The sequence below is a fragment of the Chelon labrosus genome, assembly GCF_963514085.1.
Source record: "Chelon labrosus genome assembly, contig: SCAFFOLD_300, whole genome shotgun sequence".
NCBI classification, from domain to species: Eukaryota; Metazoa; Chordata; class Actinopteri; order Mugiliformes; family Mugilidae; genus Chelon; species Chelon labrosus.
Window position 1 is genome coordinate 1,383 of NW_028181798.1, and position 8,735 is coordinate 10,117.

General features: G+C 40.6%; 2 protein-coding genes across 2 annotated transcripts; both read right to left on the reverse strand.

Moving 5' to 3' along the window:
• Positions 1-354: 354 nt before the first annotated feature.
• On the reverse strand, positions 355-3,188 carry LOC311509660 (perforin-1-like; the record flags this gene model as incomplete). The annotated part of the gene is made up of 2 exons (XM_084575083.1): positions 355-2,510; positions 2,653-3,188. The coding sequence occupies 2 exons, from the start codon at positions 3,186-3,188 to the stop codon at positions 1,325-1,327; spliced, it is 1,722 nt and encodes a 573-aa protein (XP_084431209.1). The 3' UTR covers positions 355-1,324.
• Positions 3,189-6,102: 2,914 nt separating this feature from the next.
• On the reverse strand, positions 6,103-8,455 carry LOC311509659 (perforin-1-like). Its single transcript, XM_084575082.1, has 2 exons — positions 7,613-8,455; positions 6,103-7,481 (listed from the first exon to the last, which is right to left on the reverse strand). The coding sequence occupies exons 1-2, from the start codon at positions 8,146-8,148 to the stop codon at positions 6,296-6,298; spliced, it is 1,722 nt and encodes a 573-aa protein (XP_084431208.1). The 5' UTR covers positions 8,149-8,455; the 3' UTR covers positions 6,103-6,295.
• Between the last annotated feature and the right edge of the window lie 280 nt (positions 8,456-8,735).

The window sequence follows — 8,735 nt, forward strand, 5'->3', positions numbered from 1 at the left end:
CTGTGCATTACCAAAGTTGGCCCAGGGCACTAAACAGACTAGAACCGCCTCTGGGCCAAAATCCCCTCAAAGGAGTGTTCGTTGTCCTTCAGGTGGAGGTGGACCACAGAATCATTTCCTGATGTGCTTGGTTGAGCCATGCATCTGTGAATGTGTTGTTTAGTTTTTCCAATATTTCAACTGCACAAAATTTGGTAAACTACATTGCTTTGTTTGTTTTTTTCTCAGGTGTTTTGTCTTTGGGGTGAACAAGTTCTGCCTCAGTGTGTTACCAAGTCTGAATTGAACAGGAAGTGGCTCTCCAGCCACATAGAGCATGACAGTGTTCTTCCTCTTGTAGTTCTCCTCCTCTCTGTCCATTCGGGGATATTTCCTTGTGCTTTTCACAAAAGCCCAGGATATCCACATGTTCTGAGTATTTGTCTGACATGTTTTGTTCCTTCTCCTTACCTTTTGTCCTTGTAGGTACAGTCTGTTTTGATGCTGTAGTGTTTTGATGGAGCCCAAGTTTGCGTTCAAGAGGGTGGTGAGAATCAACTAATAGAAACTGGTCTGTGTGTTTCCCTTAACATTTATGAACCCCCACTTTTAGGCTAGACACTGGTAACGTCATTGGGAGCATTTTTATTTGCTCAGTACCTTATATGGTCTGGTCTAGACACAGTTTCTTTAACCACAGTCTTTTATTAAAATGTCTTTCACTTCCTTTATTTTAGGCTTCGTAATCAGTTAGTTCCTCCTACTCTTTTTATGACTCTTCTGTCATGAATTTATTTATAAGTCACTGTTAAGTATGATGTTGGTCATAACACAATTCTTCACTGTGATATAGAGATAACTACTTTTTGTCTATTTCTTCTGAACTTTATTTCTAAAAAGACGTCTTGAAATCCCCGTAGGGCACTTCATTTAGGAGATACACTTGAGAATATAAAATAGCTTTAATCCATTCAGATGCTCGACTGCATTGGCCCGAAACTTTGAATCATCTGCTTTTCCACTTGTGAATATTCATATACATGTTACACCTAGACCACAAAATTACACACACACACACACACACACACACACACACACACACACACACACACACATACATACATAGAAAAATGAGAAGGACACGTGTGTTGTCTTTGTGGATGCTTTATTGATATATTTGGTAACAAAGAAGAAGAAAGCATAAAAAAGTGGATTATTATTTCAGATTCCACCAATGTTTCAGAGAACCTAATTACTTTTGCAGAAAACGTTCAGAGAAAGAATGCTACAAACTACAAGCTCATTGTTAAATCCTTCTTTACCTCATCTCACATCAACAGCTGTCTCAACCTGACTCACTGACTGATTTGGCAGATGCTTCGCCAGTTTCTCCAGCAAGGACCCCATTTCTGGTGTAGAAGACCTTGGCCAAAAAGTAATTCATGGGAGAGGGAACATAATCCTGACACTGGTCACCACCAAGACTTGGTGCACACTCCACTATGTAGGAGAAGAAGAAGGTACCATGATTAAACATGCAGCTATCTGTCTTCTTCCCCCTATACAGATCAAATGAACACTCACCAAGCAGATCACTGTTCCAATAAGTATCCTCATCATAAACACAAAACCTGAGTTTGTTTTTCATGTTAATAGTGATGGGTCCAAACTGAAACTTCTCAGACCATGTAGGATTGTCATTATTCCCGATAATGGCAGTGTGCTTTATCTGGTCACCATATTTAACCTCTACTGAACCATCTGTTTTACCTCCATGTAACCAACTGTCACCATACAGATCCTCAGCATGAAGCCCGAATACCGTTAATGTAGCCAGACCTTTCCCAGCAGGACAGCAGTTTGACTTCACATTACTGTTACCATTACAGACACAAGCACAAGGATCTCTCTTGTTAGACCTGTGACCAATCTTACAAGTTTCTGAACATTTTTTCAACACTGCTTTCTTCTTGATGTACTTCTCCACCTCTTGCTTCAGTCCAGCCCTGGCAGGATGATCCCTTGGCAGTATGGTGTGCAGAGGCTTTAAGTTATATCGAACAACATCAGGAATGGATTTCAGAGAGTTAATCCAGGTGTTATAGACTGAGGGGTTTGATTGTCCCTGAAAGAGGATATCGGCTCCATCAATGTGTCCACCAATCACCTCTGTGTGTCGCTCATTAAATGCACTGCTGAAACTGTGGTCATGGCCTAACTTTTTCTTCTTTTTCTGACAGTGTTTGTACATGTTCTTAATCCTGGCAGTGCAAGAAAAGCTAGCTGAGGCCTCAACTTCAAGACAATCTTTGACCTCTGTTGCAGACAGTCCATTCATAGTGGCTTCACAGGTTTTCATAGAAGTGGTGGCCTTGATTTCTCCTCCTAGAAACACTTGTGTGATATAATGTGTACCATAAGTGTCAATCAAATTTTGATATAATTGCATAGTTGCAGGAGAATAGGAGGGAAGGGACTTCACAGCTGATTCAAACTCATGGCTCAGTGGAGGATTTGTTGCCAGTCTGTAGCTGTGGAGCACAGAAAGTTATTAAATAAGTTACCATTTATCACAGATAATTTAGTTTAAGTAAAATAGCTGCCATTAGTGTCAACTTTCCAGAGCAGATCTGGTTCAGAAAAAATAAAACATATATTTTTCCATGAACTCACCGATAGTAGTTACAGTGGACTGAATGACGAAAGAAGGAGTAGCGGTCTTCTTTAGATTTTTTCATGGCAAACATCGATTCTGTGGAGTGGGAACCTCCAAAACCAACCCCAACAGTGACAGAAGGATGTACAGGGATGTCAAGGCCAATTTTCCAGTCATTGGACACAGATGATGTGGAATCATTGACAAGGGTTTCAACAGAATCGTAGGCTGTGCTGGAGACTGTTAAACTGCTCTTGGGAAGGATTCTCCAATCCACCACAGCGACTGGGACCTTCTGGTTCTCTTTATTCATGTAGGTGTTTCTGTACAGCCTGCAAGTGCCGTTTCCAAGTTTCCATGATTCAGTGTCGATGACATAGGCGCCTTTCCTCTCCATTGTGACGATGTCGAAGCCTTCTCCACCCAGGTTGTAACCAGGGACAAAGGGAGCCTTTTCACACTCTTGTGGTGTACCAATGAAGCTAACACTGGATGGAACACACTGAGGGCTCCATGCCCAGTACAGAAAAATGAAAAGCCACAGCCTCGACATCTGTATGAAAGTGCAAAAGACAGTAAGAGATGATCAAATGGCATCGACAAAAAAAATAAATAAATAAAAGTTCTACAATGCAAACATTAAACTACAATTTACCCATGCGCTGATGTAAATAGTAATAAGAGAAGGGACTTCAGGGCCTTACCTTGGCTGTTGACAGCAGGCTCTGATCAGTAGATTTCAATATCTGATCTTTATTAGGTGGAGGTGGAGTCTTAATTTCTTCAGTGATTGTCACACATATTACACATACAAACCCTACCCCCCAAAAAAGTCACCACCATAAAAATAGGTCACACACTCTTAATATTTTGTTGGACTACCTTTAACTTTGATTACAGCTCTGGCATTGTTTCGATAAGCTTCTGCAATGTCACAAGATTTATTTCCATCCAGTGTTGCATTCATTTTTCACCAAGATCTTGTATTGATGATGGGAGAGTCTGACCACTGCGCAAAGCCTTCTCCAGCACATCCCAAAGATTCTCAATGGGGTTAAGGTCTGGACTCTGTGGTGGCCAATCCATGTGTGCAAATGATGTCTCATTTGTACACCTGAACCACTCTTTCACAGTTTCAGCACGACAAATCCTGGCATTGTCATCTTGGAATATGCCCGTGCCATCAGGGAAGAAAAAATCCATAGATTGAATAACCTGGTCATTCAGTATATTCAGGTAGTCAGCTGACCTCATTCTTTGGGCACATAATGTTGCTGAACCTGGACTTGACCAACTGCAGCAACCCCAGATCATAGCACTGCCCCAACAGTGTCAAGTGTTGATGGGTGCAACACTTATCTGCCTCTCTTCTTACCCTGATGCGCTGGTTCTCCACTATCCTTCCAGTTTTTAATAATGCATTGCACAGTTCTCAACTCAGTTTTAATAGTTTCTACAATCCCCTTAGATGTTTTCTCTGCTTGATGTATGCCAATGATTTGACCCTTCTCAAACAGACTAACATCTTTTCGACGACCACAGGATGTGTCTTTCGACGTGGTTGTTTAAGAAATGAGAAGCTATTCGTTGCATCAGTTGGGGTTAAATAACTTGTTGCCAGCTGAAAGATAATTGCCCGTGCAGTAATTATCCAGTAGGAGGCTCTCACATATTTGCTTAGTTAAATCCAGGTGGCGACTTTTTTATTTGGCAAAGCAGTGTATATGTAAAGTTGACTACATTTAACAACATTTTTATTATTTTCTCACACCAGTCTGTTGTTTTATGGTGGGGCAGGAGAGAGAAATTAAAAATAATAGTGTGGGTCTAACAGGGTATAATGTGACTAACTAAACTGAAATACTGAATTGCTCTGATGAAACTATTCGCCAAGGTGTTTTGCAATTCAATTTAGATGAGTTAAGTGAAAAGTAAGGCCGACCATCAGTCATACAGGAAACCATTTTCATTGTCGGTCCAACCAAACCATGATTTATTTTTTAACTTATGATATGACACCACCATGATTGTTTTCCAGATTAGGTCCCGAGTTAATTAAGCTGATTTAGAAGATGTACATATTATACACAGATTTTGTATCTTTTGTAACATATTGATCAGTTTGGCAGTGTCTACTGTGTAGTATCAGCCATTAGCCCAGAATGTTATATTGTTTCAACTGTAAATATTAAACATTATATACTGTGCATTACCAAAGTTGGCCCAGGGCACTAAACAGACTAGAACCGCCTCTGGGCCAAAATGCCCTCAAAGGAGTGTTCGTTGTCCTTCAGGTGGAGGTGGACCACAGAATCATTTCCTGATGTGCTTTGTTGAGCCATGCATTTGTGAATGTGTTGTTTAGTTTTTCCAATATTTCAACTGCACAAAATTTGGTAAACTACATTGCTTTGTTTTGTTTTTTTCTCAGGTGTTTTGTCTTTGGGGTGAACAAGTTCTGCCTCAGTGTGTTACCAAGTCTGAATTGAACAGGAAGTGGCTCTTCAGCCACATAGAGCATGACAGTGTTCTTCCTCTTGTAGTTCTCCTCCTCTCTGTCCATTCAGGGATATTTCCTTGTGCTTTTCACAAAAGCTCAAGATATCCACATGTTCTGAGTGTTTGTCTGACGTGTTTTGTTCCTTCTCATTACCTTTTGTCCTTGTAGGTACAGTCTGTTTTGATGCTGTAGTGTTTTGATGAAGCCCAAGTTTGCGTTCAAGAGGGTGGTGAGAATCAACTCGTAGAAACTGGTCTGTGTGTTTCCCTTAACATTTATGAACATGCACCTCAAAGTGTAAAAGGTCAAACTATTTCCACTGATGTCTCTACATATGTCAGTTTATTAGTGTGTTTTTTAACTGGAAGGATAATGGCAATTGCCGTTCATTGAATATAACAGTTACACTTTTAGGCTAGACACTGGTACCGTCATTGGGAGCATTTTTATTTGCTCAGTACTTCATATGGTCTGGTCTAGACACAGTTTCTTCATTCCCCCTTTAACCACAGTCTTTTATTAAAATGTCTTTCACTTCCTTTATTTTAGGCTTCGTAATCAGTTAGTTCCTCCTACTCTTTTTAAGACTCTTCTGTCATGAATTTATTTATAAGTCACTGTTAAGTATGATGTTGGTCATAACACAATTCTTCACTGTGATATAGAGATAACTACTTTTTGTCTATTCCTTCTGAACTGTATTTCTAAAAAGACGTCTTGAAATCCCCGTAGGGCACTTCATTTAGGAGATACACTTGAGAATATAAAATAGCTTTAATCTATTCAGATGCTCGACTGCATTGGCCCGAAACTTTGAATCATCTGTTTTTCCACTTGTGAATATTCATATACATGTTACACCTAGACCACAAAATTACACACACACACACACACACACACACACACACACACACACACACATACATAGAAAAATGAGAAGGACATGTGTGTTGTCTTTGTGGATCCTTTATTGATATATTTGGTAACAAAGAAGAAGGACGCATAAAAAAAGTGGATTGTTATTCCAGATTCCACCAAAGGTTTCAGAGAACCTAATTACTTTTGCAGAAAAAGGTCAGAGAAAGAGTGCTACGAACTACAAGCAAATATTCATTGTTAAATCAAATCCTTATTCACCTCATCTCACATCAACAGCTGTCTCAACCTGATTTACTGACTGATTTGGAAAATGCTTCGCCAGTTTTTCCAGCAAGGACCCCATTTCTGGTGTAGAAGACCTTAGCCAAAAAGGGATTCATGGGAGAGGGAACATAATCCTGACACTGGTCACCACCAAGACTTGGTGCACACTCCACTATGTAGGAGAAGAGGAAGGTACCATGATTAAACATGCAGCTGTCTGTCTTCTTCCCACTATATAGACTGAATGAACACTCACCAAGCAGATCACTGTTCCAATAAGTATCCTCATCATAAACATGAAACCTGAGTTTGTTTTTCATGTTAATAGTGATGGGTCCAAACTGAAACTTCTCAGACCATGTAGGATTGTTATTATTCGTGATAATGGCAGTGCGCTTGATCTGGTCACCATATGTAACCTCCACCGAACCATCTGTTTTACCTCCATGTAACCAGTTGTCACCATACAAACCCTCAGCACGAAGCCCAAATACCGTTAATGTAGCCAGACCTTTCCCAGCAGGACAGCAGTTTGACTTCACATTCTGGCTACCAGTACAGACACAAGCACAAGGATCTCTCTTGTTAGACCTGTGACCAATCTTACAAGTTTCTGAACATTTTTTCAACACTGCATTCTTCTTGATGTACTTCTCCACCTCTTGCTTCAGTCCAGCCCTGGCAGGGTGAGCACTTGGCAGTATGGTGTGCAGAGGCTTTAAGTTATATCGAACAACATCAGGAATGGATTTCAGAGAGTTAATCCAGGTGTTATAGACTGAGGGGTTTGATTGTCCCTGAAAGAGGATGTCGGCTCCATCAATGTGTCCACCGATCACCTCTGTGCTCCGCTCATTAAATGTGCTGCTGAAACTTTGGTCATGACCTAACTTTTTCTTCTTTTTCTGACAGTGTTTATACATGGCCTTAATCCTGGCAGTGCTAGCAAAGCTAGCTGAGGCCTCAACTTCAAGACAATCTTTGACCTCTGTTGCAGACAGTCCATTCATGGTGGCTACACAGGTTTTCATGCCAGTGATGGCCTTGATTTCTCCCCCTAGAAACACTTGTGTGATATAATGTGTACCATAAGTGTCAATCAAATTGTGATATAATTGCATAGTTGCAGGAGAATAGGAAGGAAGGGACTTAACAGCTGATTCAAACTCATGGCTCAGTGGAGGATTTGTTGCCAGTCTGTAGCTGTGGAGCACAGAGAGTTATTAAATAAGTTACCATTTATCACAGATAATTTAGTTTAAGTAAAATAGCTGCCATTAGTGCCAACTTTCCAGAGCAGATCTGGTACAGAAAAATTTTGTTCATGAACTCACCCATAGTAGTTACAGTGGACTGAATGACGAAAGAAGGAGTAGCGGTCTTCTTTAGATTTCTGCATGGCAAACATCGAATCTCTGGAGTGGGAACCTCCAAAACCAACCCCAATAGTGACAGAAGGATCTACAGGGACGTCAAGGCCAATTTTCCAGTCATTGGACACAGATGATGTTGAATCATTGACAAGAGTTTCAACAGAATCGTAGACTGTGCTGGAGACTGTTAAACTGCACTTGGGGAGGATTCTCCAATCCACCACAGCAACTGGGACCTTCTGGTTCTCTCCCTTCATGTAGGTGTTTTTGTACAGCCTGCAAGTGCCGTTTCCAAGCTTCCACGATTCAGTGTCGACAACATAGGCGCCTTTCCTCTCCATTGTGACGATGTCGAAGCCTTCTCCACCCAGGTTGTAACCAGGGACAAAGGGAGCCTTTTTACACTCCTGTGGTGTACCAATGAAGCTAACACTGGATGGAAGACACTGAGGGCTCCATGCCCAGTACAGAAAAATGAAAAGCCACAGCCTCGACATCTGTATGAAAGTGTAAGAGACAGTAAGAGATTATCAAATGGCAAAAAAGTTCTACAATGCAAACATTAAACTACAGTTTACCCATACGCTGAGGTAAATGGTAATAAGAGAAGGGACTTCAGGGCCTTACCTTGGCTGTTGACAGCAGACTCTGTTCAGTAGATTTCAATATCTGATCTTTATTAGGTGGAGGTGGAGTCTTGATTGTCTAGGTGGTTGTCACACATATTTCGCGTCTATCTAAAGTTGACTATATTTAACACCCACAAAACAGTGTGCCATTTTTAATCTCTCACACCAGTCTGTTATGGTGGGGTAGAGAGAGAAGTTAAAAATAATATTGTACTTAATAAGGTATAATCTGACTAAATAAGGACAATCATCAGTCATATAGGAAACCATTTATTTTTATAACCATTTGATTTTTTTCACATGGTATGTTTCTGAAGTTTCATTCTGTGGTACAGTGACTGTGACACATGCTTTACATTTTGGTTATAGCATGGCTCTTATACATGCGGTATGAAACTACAGCATTAGCTGCACTATAAGCCAGGACGAGACAGGTGGAAAAAGTAGATGGTGCA

Excerpts from the sequence above, each read along its gene's own strand:
- LOC311509659 (XM_084575082.1), bottom strand. The coding sequence starts at position 8,148 with ATGTCGAGGCTGTGGCTTTTCATTTTTCTGTACTGGGCATGGAGCCCT. Across the intron at positions 7,482-7,612 it reads GTCCACTGTAACTACTATGG|CTACAGACTGGCAACAAATC; the intron begins GTGAGTTCATGA and ends TGTGCTCCACAG.